The 12,186-nt window shown below is 38.1% G+C and overlaps 1 protein-coding gene across 1 annotated transcript; it reads right to left on the bottom strand.

Moving 5' to 3' along the window:
• Positions 1–454: 454 nt before the first annotated feature.
• On the bottom strand, positions 455–11,102 carry LOC141335379 (LIM/homeobox protein Lhx3). The gene is made up of 6 exons (XM_073840818.1): positions 10,771–11,102; positions 5,372–5,543; positions 5,080–5,282; positions 3,650–3,801; positions 2,198–2,369; positions 455–1,620 (listed from the first exon to the last, which is right to left on the bottom strand). The coding sequence occupies exons 1-6, from the start codon at positions 10,838–10,840 to the stop codon at positions 1,193–1,195; spliced, it is 1,197 nt and encodes a 398-aa protein (XP_073696919.1). The 5' UTR covers positions 10,841–11,102; the 3' UTR covers positions 455–1,192.
• Between the last annotated feature and the right edge of the window lie 1,084 nt (positions 11,103–12,186).

Below are 12,186 nucleotides of genomic sequence, written 5' to 3'. Positions count from 1 at the left end.
GAATATTTCTGTCCTGTTGGGGCAACCAGGTAAACATGGCACGGTTATCTCTCCAAATCGACAAGTTGCAGCGGCGTCCGCATTGAATTTCTTTGCTAAAGAGGCGTTGAACTCTTGATACGCCTTTGGTCACAAGCCAGACCGGCGATTCGCCGACTTTGCCAGATCCGGGTCCATTATCTGTGCCCTGATATAAGATCGATGTGATTAATCTCGGAAAAAAAAGAAATAAATATCCAAGCCCGTTCTAGCCCTCTCGCTGCCAACGAGCCACTGGAGAAACCTTCCCGGATCATATGGCCGCTCCTCCATCTTTAGAGCGTGCAGAACAATGGGAGGCTATAAAAGGCACAGAAATCTGCATCCTTTTAGCAAATGAAGAAATAAAAAAAACACAAGCCCACAGCGTTTAAAAGATCTCTGCCAGGAAGCGATGGCTACTTGAGGATTTCACTGACAAATTTATTAAAGACCTTTATCACTTAACCATCATCAGAGAATAAATAAGACATAAAACATTTTTTCACATAACACATACAGGAGCCACGGCGCCTCTCGGCCAAACATTTCCAACAGAGTGAAATGAACGAGACACGTCTGAAAACACACAAATGCATAGAGGAACTCCTACTGAATAGAAAGAGACAACAACTACAACTTGTCTATCCCTGTTGTGAAACATGTACAAAGTCTCTGTGATCATATTGTCCAAGGAGGTTGTATAAAAATAAAGACTCCACATTGATAAAATGTTATAGAATGTATATAGACATTTGGCAACGACCAGACACTTTGACCAAAACTGGTGATATCACATTTATACACATCAGTAACAGCAATGGATGATTTCATTTCTTTCTTGGTGTACTGACTTGAATTCTCATTTTGAAGAAGAAAATAAAATCTTTGCATTGTCGTATAGTTAAAAGTCATGGTCTAGGTATGGTAAAAGTTGGTGAAGAGCTCCAATAGTTGGTGAAGGCTCTCCTCTCAATGTTGTGTCCTTGTAGAACCAAACAGAAGTCCAAAACCTTGGTGAGACTTTTTAGCTCAAGTCTTGGGTCCATCGCTAATTGATTTCCAACTCGTCTGCCAATAATAGAGAAGATACGAGGTTCATCCGCTCTGTAATCCCAGTCCACTAGTGGAGATCTGCTCTAGGTCTCTTTCCAAATGTGCATCTTCAAAACTATCAGAACTGGGCATGATCTACTTCATCCAACCAGGATGCCGGGCTCGCAGGGAAGTCTGGGTACCCACCGCTACTTCCCGTGGACAAATCAGAGCTCGGCCCGTTTCCCCCACCCATCATGCGAACCCCTGAAGTCATGTTCTGGCCTCCGCTCTGACCCACCATGGGCAGGCCGGACTCTGGGTAGACCAGGCTGGAGATGAGGGGCTGGTGTCTGGGAAGAGCCTGTAGTGATCCTGGAGACTGCGGGAGGCTGTAGGGGCTGCTGGCTTGGATGTCGTGGTACTGCTCCTGCGAGGAGATGATTGCGCCATGCTCCAGTGGGAAGGGCGGATGAGCTCCACCCTGACGACTCAGAGCCGGAGAGCTTTCGCTTAGACTGCTGTAAATGCCGTTGGAGTGACCCAGCTCGGACATGGGTGGCTCGTCTGTGTGTAGAACATGAAGGGAAAAATGAAAGTGAGTGGTGGATTGCTCAATGCACAAAAATTCCATTATCTTAAACATATTTGCACTTTTAAAAATGAAGGTTTATGGCATCAGTGGTTCCATGAAGAACTTTTAACATCCACAAAACCTTTCCTTTGGAGAAAAGGCTTTTTAAAATATTTCTTAAAAATCTGTTCACTGAAAGATTCTTTAGGGAGCCCAAAATCATTCTTTAATGGCATATCTGCAAAAATCCCCCTTTAGAATGTTTATTTTGAAGAGTGTGGCTGTTTTTGATGGAAGCCAGAATTACGACCAAAAATATGTCTGAGCTCTCACTTTTCCCATTCATTTTCTAAACAGGCTTTTCAGACAATTATTTAATAAACAGTTCTACACCTTAAATCAAACAAACTGGCTTCAATACTGCAAGATTTGATTCCAAGCAAAAAAATATTTGAAAATCATTCATGAACACTTTAGAATGATGAATTGGTTCTTGTTCAGAGAAAGTTTTCATTTGAAACTATATCACACTTGAGTCACATTTGTGCAGCGTTTTTGGAGCAAACGTACCTGTGAAAGAGACCTCAGCGTCGCTGTCCATGCCCTCCTCCTGAGTGCTGTCTTTATCTGATTTGGAGCTCCCACGTGACCTCTTCATGTTTCTGAAGTACTGACCCCATCTCTGTCGACCTGCATCTTTTTTCAATCTTTTCTCCTTTGCTCTTCTGTTTTGAAACCAGACCTGTGCAGAGACATGGGTTAGTTTCACACCTTGCCAACCTGCTGATCCTACAAAATTTTGAGGCAGCACTGCAAAAAGGTGTAGTATAAAACACAAAGCTACTTCTACCTGACAAAAGCCTTTTTTAACAGAAAGGCGGGCCTAATACAAAACTAAATCCCATTTCTCATTGTATACCTTTTTGTGTGCATTATTTTTTACTTCATATAATGGACATCAACCACCATACATGTAGCCTACTAAGCAACATGATAACACTACATTAATGTACGCACACAATTATCATAGCATAACCAAAAACAAGCGTCAATTCGATTGTGTGGCGCATTAATATACACTCTTAAAAATAAAGGTGCTTTTAAAGGTTCTTCACAGCGATACCATAGAAGAACCATTTTTGGTTCCACAAAGAACCACTCAGTCAAAGGTTCTTTATAGAACGATCTCTTTCTTACCTTTTTATAATCTAAAGAACCTTCTTTCGCCACAAAACAACTTTTGTAAAACGGAACGGTTCTTCAGATGCTAAAGATTATTTATGGAACCATTTAGACAAAAAAATCTTCTTCTATGTCATCGTGAAGCACCTTTATTTTTAAGAGTGTAACCTAGGCATTTTCTGCACGATTCAGTACGCTCGGTTTTACAATAAATCGAGACAGTATTTCAAACAAGTCAGTCGAGCCGTTGACTGTCAAAAAAAGTAGAAAATTGGTAGAAAATCTTATGATATCGTAATAACAGTAATAATAGCGTAAATAATAGGGTATAATACATGAATTATTAAATGCAGGATTGAATGCATTAAACAAAAAACAAAAACAAAAAAAAGGTTAGAATGACACGAATAAGGTACTTTCTTTTGTGAATAATAGCTTATAAATATAACAGGGAATAATACATATTGAATAATGTAATTGAATAGCACAATTATGAATTTCATAATTATAAATATTCAAAACACGATCAGCTGGGCTAAGCGAGTTTCCTAAATGCGAGATGTTTTTTTTTTCTTTAGTGTTATTAATGAGTATTTTTCATTTAGTGTCGTAGTTTCAGCTAACTCCATTGCCAGTTAACCTTAACATATGTGTTTCGTGTGGTAACAGTTATTAACTATTTTTATTCAAGACAAAACTGTTTTTCATTATTACGAATCGACTTTTTAAGGGTGAGATAAATAACCGCGCGATTTCGCGGTGTAGTTCAGTTGTAATGCTCATGTATGGACTTTGAATGGATTGAGGAAGAGCTGTAGGCGTAATATAGATATAGATTACCTGCACCACCCGCATGTCGAGGCCGGTCTCTGAGGACAGCTGCTCCCGCACATGGCGCGCGGGTTTCGGTGAGTTATTATACGCGTTCTTCAGGGTCTCCAGCTGTTTGGCGGTGATTGTTGTGCGCGGGCGTTTTGCTGTCGAATCCGCTTCTGTAATGTAAGAAACATATTTTGATTAATACAAACGAATTTAATTTCTTATTCTACAAACATAGGCTATATATTTATGCTAGTTGAAACAGCAACATTAGGTGTAAAAACGTTCTTAAACTGAGAAAGGTAAATGCATTTCAAATAATATCTAAATATTTATTATTTAGGATTATTATTTAAATTAATTTAGACGAACGAAAACAAAGTTGTAACATCCTTTTAAAAACAATTGCACTTCTATTTATACATTCTATTCTATTCTAATCTGAGCGTCGGTGAGGTGAAGGCGCTGAAGGCCCGTATTAAACATTTAGAATGCAGTTATTCAGTGTAATGTAAGTTTATCTGCTCAATGAATGAAGCTCAAGGTCTCTTCCAGACCCGTTAATAAAAAATAAATAATGAGCGTTCCGTCTCTGTAATATAAGAAACATATTTTAATTTAACAAAACTAATTTATTTCTTGTTAGTCATTAGAACGTTTTTTTTTTTTGAGATATATGCACGTTTTATCATCCATTCTATTCTATTCTATTCTAAAAAAAATATTTTTTAAAAAAAGTTTTTTTTTTCTTTAAATCTCATCGGTGATTCCATGAAGAACCTTCAACATCCATGGATCCTTTCCATTGCTCTAAAGGTTCTTTGTTTGTGGTAGGCTTTTAGATTATTCAAATTAGGAAATAGTCTGTCTCTTAACACCAAGAAAAAGGGGACCTTTTTTCAGTAAAATGAATCATCTGTGACATCTGTGGCATCGCATTCTATTCTATTCTATTACTGAACATTCTGAACATTTAGAACGCACATATCCTGTGATGTGCGTAACGTGTGTTCATCTATACTCAGTGGATGACACTAAGGTCCTTTCCAGACTTCATTTCCAAATAAATCACTACGCAGTCCAATTTGTTCAGTATTAAAGCGCTGAATCTGGCTGAAAACTGCCCCGAATGCAGATTGTGTCTCTCTGACTCCATAGATCAGCTCTATTGCGTGTGTTCAGCCCTAACTAGAACGCTTCTGTACGGCGTTGGCACTTATCGATTTGGAGGCTGGCGAGTTCGCAATTACCTGAACAGGGTCAAATGTTTATGGACGAGCCCACGACCAGCGAGATTAAGCTCAGAGTTAAAAGCGGCCAATCAATGTGAGGTCATCGAATGAAGGAAGTAAAACAATTAAGACTTTGGGAACTGTGCTTTCTCAGTTTTCTCTTTTAAAAACAAACACCTGTTCTTAAAAAAAAAATCTTCTGAATAAACCATGATTTACCTCTTTGTTTGGCGGTCTCGTAATCGGCTTTACACACCAGTCGACTGTCCTCCATCAGGTAATACTCATCACCTGTGGCCAGCTGCCTCTTACACACGATACAGGCGAAGCAGTGCAGGTGATACACGAAGTCCTGCGCCCTCCGGACCACCTGTGTCGGCGGGATACCCTGCTGACACGCAGCGCATTTGGTCCCGAATCTCCTGTGGAAAAATTGCCTACGGTCAAACACCGGTCAGATGGCATCCGAAACGTAAGTGTGGACGATATAAAACTATACGAAGAAACTCACTTGAAGAAGTCGTCTTTGCAGTAGACACTGTCGCCTCGACTGAAGCATTTGTCGGCCAGCTGAGACTGACAGTCGCTGCATTTCAGACATTTGCTGTGCCAGTGTCGATCTAAAACCTTCAGGATAAAACGATCGACGATGTGCTGGTTACAGCCCGCGCAAACAGGAATATCTGCAAGCAGAAAGAAAAATAAAATTTTAATGATCAAATACCGTATCAGAATGAAATGCAGCATTAACCTTTTTTTGCGAAAAAAGAAATAATAACAGTGTTAATACATAAAAAAAAGATTAGCCTAAAGAAAAAAAAAAAACTTTGAAAGATGACAGCTATTTGTTGCCCTGAGCGAGAATGTCACTTGTGTGATGAAAAAGTCACCTGCATATCACGAATCACAGCACCTGTTTTGTCAGGTTGTTTATTCCAAATAAGCCATGTTCACTCTTAAAAAGGTTCTTTATTGGCATCGGTGTTCCATGAAGAACCTTGAACATCTACGGAACCTTTCAAATGCAGCAAATGTTCTTTAGTGGAAAATGGTTCTGTAGATTTTTAAAATGTTCTGCAAAATGGTTCATTTAATAACTGCTTGCTGAAAGGTTCTTTGTGGAGCCAAAAATGGTTCTTCTATGCTATGGCATCAATGCAAAAACACCCCTTTAGAGCATTTATTTTTAACAGTGTATTGAGGAAATGAACAGCGAATTTTTGCATTCGGTAAACCATTAAGGCGTATCATTTCATCTCGACAACATTCCCAACACAATATGATTGCACCTTCCGTTTTTATGCACGAAAAGAAAGAAAGAAGGGGAAAAATGCTCACAGAAACAGCTTATTTGAAATTATAATTATTCTGTTTAGTAGCAAAGGTGCACCAAAATTAGTTTCAAAGAGCAATGTAAATGACAAATGACTGCTGGTTTTAAGCGACACATAGAACTTTTAGAAGGGATAAAGACCATTTCAGCGTAATACATTTATTATTATTATTATGAAATAGTTTATAATTCGATTTTTTTTTCTGTATCATTATTAGACGAAAAATTTAACTTAACATTCTTCTTCTTCTTCTTATTATTATTATTATACAATATTAAAGCATGTGAGCACAGTCTCATGATAAATCACAATGCAACTCAAGGTCACAGTAAACTACACCGGTAAACTGACGAGCTCTTATTAAAGCAATCATTCTCTTTAACAACGTAAAACTGAGAACGTTCACTTTAATGTGTTCATTTAGTATTGTGTACTTATGTATTTATGATGCAAATCTAAAGTCTGTCTTTGTAAAAAAAGATTGTAATAAAACAAACAAACTTGAATAAAAAAAGCACCAATCTTTTCATCACACAGACACATAAAACCAACGCTGTGAAATAAAATCAACAGCATGAATAAATAACAATAAATAGCTACGACATATTATTATTATTATTAATATCAATATTGTCTCTAAAACATAATAAGTAAATGATATATTTCGCAAACCCGCTTTAATTCTGTGCATGTCCTTAAATAACAGGTAACCATGTAATATCCAGAAAACACTGCTTTGATTACATATTTTTTACGGTATCACATTCTATCATATTCTGATGAAAATTAAATGAAACCACCACTCACTACTCGAGATTTTCTTGTTAGCCACAATAACAATGCAATAAATAAGGCCGCAGCGCGTTCTATCTGGCGAATCAAGTGTCTTTGAGCTTGTAGCTGCTTCTCTGACATCAACACACACGTCATGAACAGGTGCACAAGTTCCTATCAATTATTCAATCAGCCAACGGCTCTAATCATTAGTCTATAAAGCACAGAAACCGACACTTTTTTCTTTCAAATAGTAGCTTCTGAAATAGTTTGTCCACCTGCAGCCTTCACTCAGAAGAACGGGCTGTTTCTCTAAAGTTGTCATTAATTCTCAACACACATTTAGATGTTTTTCGTTTTCTAAAATGTGTTTGTACACTAAGGGCTTTCCATCTAGCTAACCGAGAACAAAACAAAAACGCCGATCTAAAATGAGAAATGTTGCCGATTTGTGGAAACGAAAGACGCAGGCATATGTTGTTGTGAGCCACTGTTTAAGATTTAATCCCACAGAAACACAATCATTCCTAATCCAGAGTATTAGAGCCGCATGAAAAGCGTTACACATGTAGGAGAAATCTGAATTCTACTGAGAAAGAAAATCTACTCCACATTTACAAATCAGATATATTATTATACACAAAAAGCATTACACAAAAGAGTCCCCTGAAAACTGCATTTTTTTTTTTTTGAAAATGTAGGCTAAGTTTAATAAGTCACAAGCTTTTAGCAAATGAGCGACTTACGTATAGGATTGGGTTGGATTCATATTTTTCTAGATCTAAATTTAAATCAAACTCAGAACTGCAAGACAAGTTTCATCCGTGTTCTGATGTCGGCTGTACCTTTCCGTAACTCCTCTCTCTGCGTAAGTAAAGCCAAGAGCATCTCCGTGTGATGAGAGGACGGCTCTTTCGGCAAATCCCCAGCCTTATTCTGCTCCATTTTCATTATTCCGAAACAAAATGCCAAAACGCGTGCGATAATAACTCTGAGCGTTAAACGCAGCGCACAGTTGGCGGAGGACGCGCGCGTCTCAGAGACAAATCCATTGCGCGGCGAGTTTCTGCGTCTTGTGGCTCTTGATGCGCAATAGAAACGCCGCCCCGTTACTCTGGTGACTGATAAAACAGATGAGCATCACCTGGAAACCTCAAAACCAGCACAACAACCGTCCTCAAACGTCCACAAAATATTCATATCCACTTTTAATAGAATATTTTGTTCACAAATATTCTGCGTAAATGTGCCATATGATGTCAACTATGCACACGATGAGCAACAATTAGTTGAATGATAGCGACTGTGTTTCCCAAAGCAGGTGTGTGCCCATCACATGAACATGAGCACCTGACAAATCCCCATCTTGATCTGGACCTTAAATATTCAAAATACAACCTGGTGCATGTGCGTAAAACGCACAAAACCAGTGGCAAAATACATCCACTACAAATAATAAAAACTAAAATGCGTAATGCATGAAACTAGAAAATGCTTTTTGCGCACCTAAACATCTGTTCAGTTCAAAGTAAAAGTCTAATGAGAGTAAACATCAGTGTCTGAATTATATTCGATAGACATACTAGACGATGAAAAGTGTGTCATTTAAATCAAACAGTTTTTGATACAAAATGATACAGCTGTATCTCCTTTTGATAGACAAGAAGTCTTGACACTGATGCGAACAAATACTAAACTTGAATAGGCCTAATAAATACAAATTTCGAAACGAATTATTACGACTGACAGTTGAAAATATTTCAGCGCAAACACGCAAACACGCAAACAATGCGGTTTTACTATTGAAAATAAAGGTTCCAAAAGGGTGTTTTTGCAGGGATGCCACAGAAGAACCATTTTTGTTTCCCCAAAGAACCTTTCAGTGAACAGTTCCTAAAATAACCATTTTGAAGAACATTTTAAAAATCGTTTCTGCATTTGATAGGTTCCATGGATGTTCAAGGTTCTTTATAGAACCACTGATGCCAGTAAAGAACCTTTATATATAAGAGTGTTGTATCAACCTGAAATTTGGTGCAATGCTTTTGCTTCTTCAAAGCGGAAAATGAACCGTGTCCTTTTGAGATGCGCACAAACTGTGAACTTTTAAATCCAGATCGTTCTACATTTCTCTACATTGATTTGGGTCAGACAACTGTTTGCTGTAGGAAAGAAAAGGCAGTTGTGTGAAATGCTGATCGAGCTGCTCAAGCTCCAGATGAATGTTATTGACACTGATCTGCTGTGTCTGGGGAAATCAGCTTTAGTGCCACTGCGGCCGCCGCATGATAAACTCAAAATCAATGCCACATTTGCCTAGATTTCCACACTTTATGAAGCACATATCGGCGAAAGGTGCTGCAATGTTCCTCCTTACTTTCAGCTTTATCATTTTTATGTCATATTGACCTGTTCTCCTTTGATGTAACAAAATCTTGAGGCTAAAGGAGGGGCGCGAAAAGCGCGATTTTTGACAACTATTTTTCTATAGTCGTCATTGACAACTATAAAGCGATAGCACCATTACTTTTATTAGATTTTATATATATTTGTATATATTAATTTAGCGAGAAAGCATATTGAACAATTTGTGTTTACCAAGTAATTATTATGTTTTAAAGAGATGCAAATACTAAGGCTATAGTAATTACACACTTAAAAAAAAAGGCTCCAAAGGGTTATTTTTGCAGTGATGCCATAAAATAACCATTTTTGGTTCCCTAAAGAACCTGTCAGTAAGCAGTTCTTAAAAGAACAATTTGAAGAACATTTTAAAAATCTAAAAATCCTTTTCTGCATTTAAAAGTTTCTATGGATGATCAAGGTTCTTCATGGAACCGGCAATGCCAATAAACCTTTAATTTTACTATTAAAGAAAACTTCTCTCCAAACCTCAAAGCCTTCTAGTCTCAAAGACAGAATGTGTTGAGAAACAAATATGTATACCCTCTCTACAGAACAGCCCTAAACCGGGTCTCCTCTGGTTCAGGTGCTGCACCTGTTGAGGGAACCCGATACCTGCTGGTCGCGCGGACAGAGCTTCGGTCCGCTCATGGGTCTCTCATGACAACCGTGACCGCGCACGCTTCACATCTGTTCCGTGCGCTAACAATGTTGCTCATTACATATTCATACGGCGTCCGACAGGCGAATGTTCAGAGCAGGAACAGTCGTCAGTTTGTCAAAAAAGACAACTTTTTCAAGACCATCAGTATAATGTTCAAGTGAATGTATGTGCGCAAAAACCACACGCTTGACTTTCAGAGCAACACTTCATCCACCGCACTCTTCAGAAGGGTTCATAGGGTTCAATCATCCATAACTGCTTTAGGGTTCTTGAGCTGAATGATACGGTTCTTTGGCGTTGAAAAAGTGTTAGATGTGTAAGCTTTTGAGATCAGGGTCTACGGCTTGTTAAACGCACTAATAGGCTACTGACATTTAAAGAAGTCATGGATACAATTTTTTAAGGGTCAGCAATGACATTACGATGTACTTAAGTTAATTATTAAAGTAATACTTTTTAGTATAGCCTGTATGAAACGTATGCGAACATTTCCTTCGTTTTGAGTCAGAGATAAAATGCAATTACTTTTAGCACTCAAACATGCCATCTATGTCGCGTAGACATTCATTTTAGTATGTTTTATAAATAATTACCGGCTGATTAATTACCGGTTGCTTTTGTGGTTTGATTTGACAAGTCACAGCTCTGTCGGAGCTTGTCAATTTCCCAAACGATTTCCATATTAAACAGTTCAAAGGAATCTGCTTTGAAATGATGTAGTGAAATAGCTCTTACCTTGACTCGAGCTGTATCTGGTGTAATTTCCAGCATTTTGACAACTTGATCCTGGGTGTTCTAACAACATTCTGACGCAAAATAAAATCAAAAATATTTATTGTAAAGAAAAACAAAAAACAATGACTGTTTAAACCGAGTGGAAAAAACAAGCGGCCCAACAAAATAATGCACCGAAAACGGCCCGGGCGGCGGTCCCTCGGTGTTTCGGGGCTCTACAACTTTTCAAATGTCTAGATTGAGTCGCTGTGTTGTTCTGGAGGTCTGAGGGAGGAGGAATCCTGATGACCTGCAGTTGTTTAGCATCACAAAAGCGCAGGATCGGAGCGCGTCACGGCTCTGTGTATGCATGTGTGTGTGTCTCTGTCCGCGGTGCTGAAGGAGTTCCTACAGAGGCGTGAACACACCGACCGTCACCCCCATCCACCCCTCACACACCCCACCCCGCCTCCACGCGTGTCTCCGAATCAAACGTTCCTCCCGAGCATCTCAAACGGAAAGTGTCCATCTGACGGTCAGAGACTGACTGGAAATAAAAACATCCCGGGACGACCAACGGCGGACAGACAAAAATTATGCTCTTACAATTTCAACCACAAACAAAGAAAGCAGACAGATAGATTTTTTTTAATTTAGTACTGATAAGATATTTCATATAAAACAGAGAACTTAATAGTTGATTTTATAAAAAATGACCCCGTTCAAAAGTTTACATACACTTGATTCTCAATACTTTGTTGTTACCTGAATGATCCGCAGCTTTTTTTTTTTTTTACTATTTTTTTAGTGATTTTGTTCACAGATTTAACAATTTAACACAGATTCAAGTCCCTTGTTTGTCCCTGTTCTTCAGAAAAATCCTTCAGGTTCCACAAATTCTTTGGTTTTTCAGCATTGTTGTGCATTTGAACCCTTTCCAACAATGACTGTATGCTTTTGAGATCCATCTTTTCACACTGAGGACAACTGAGGGACTCATATGCAACTATTACAGAAGGTTCAAACACTTACTGATACTCTAGAAGGAAAAATATGCATTAAGAGGCAGTGCCGTTCCAGTGCACTTTCACGGGTAGAAGGTTGGAAAAACACGGGTTATGGGTTGTCTGGAACGTGGCATTACTGAAGCATCAGTGAGCATCGATACACAAAAATACTGAAAAAATCTAAAATGTCTAATTATTGTGTTTTGATTATTATAAATTCTGATTGTTCAAATGTAAAGCTAATAAAATGAAAAAAAAAAAAAGAATAAATAAATAATGATATTGGGAAATCAGTTCCTGCAATACAGATAAAATGTAAATATATTTTAAATAATCATATCAGACATCATATAAAACAATGATGGTATAACAATAGTACAACACTGGCAGTAATGATGTTATAGTTGATAGTGTATAATATTAAATGATC

This window comes from Garra rufa, chromosome 5 (assembly GCF_049309525.1).
Source record: "Garra rufa chromosome 5, GarRuf1.0, whole genome shotgun sequence".
Taxonomy (NCBI): domain Eukaryota; kingdom Metazoa; phylum Chordata; class Actinopteri; order Cypriniformes; family Cyprinidae; genus Garra; species Garra rufa.
Note: the sequence above shows the minus strand (reverse complement) of the source record. Positions and strands in the feature narration are given on the sequence as shown.

What these genes read in the sequence shown, in the direction of transcription:
- LOC141335379 (XM_073840818.1), bottom strand. Translation starts at nt 10,840, where the DNA reads ATGTTGTTAGAACACCCAGGATCAAGTTGTCAAAATGCTGGAAATTAC. An exon ending in CAGATACAGCTCGAGTCAAG is followed by an intron (nt 5,544 to 10,770) that starts GTAAGAGCTATT and finishes TTCTGCTTGCAG; the next exon opens with ATATTCCTGTTTGCGCGGGC. An exon ending in TCGACATGCGGGTGGTGCAG is followed by an intron (nt 2,370 to 3,649) that starts GTAATCTATATC and finishes GTCTCTGCACAG; the next exon opens with GTCTGGTTTCAAAACAGAAG.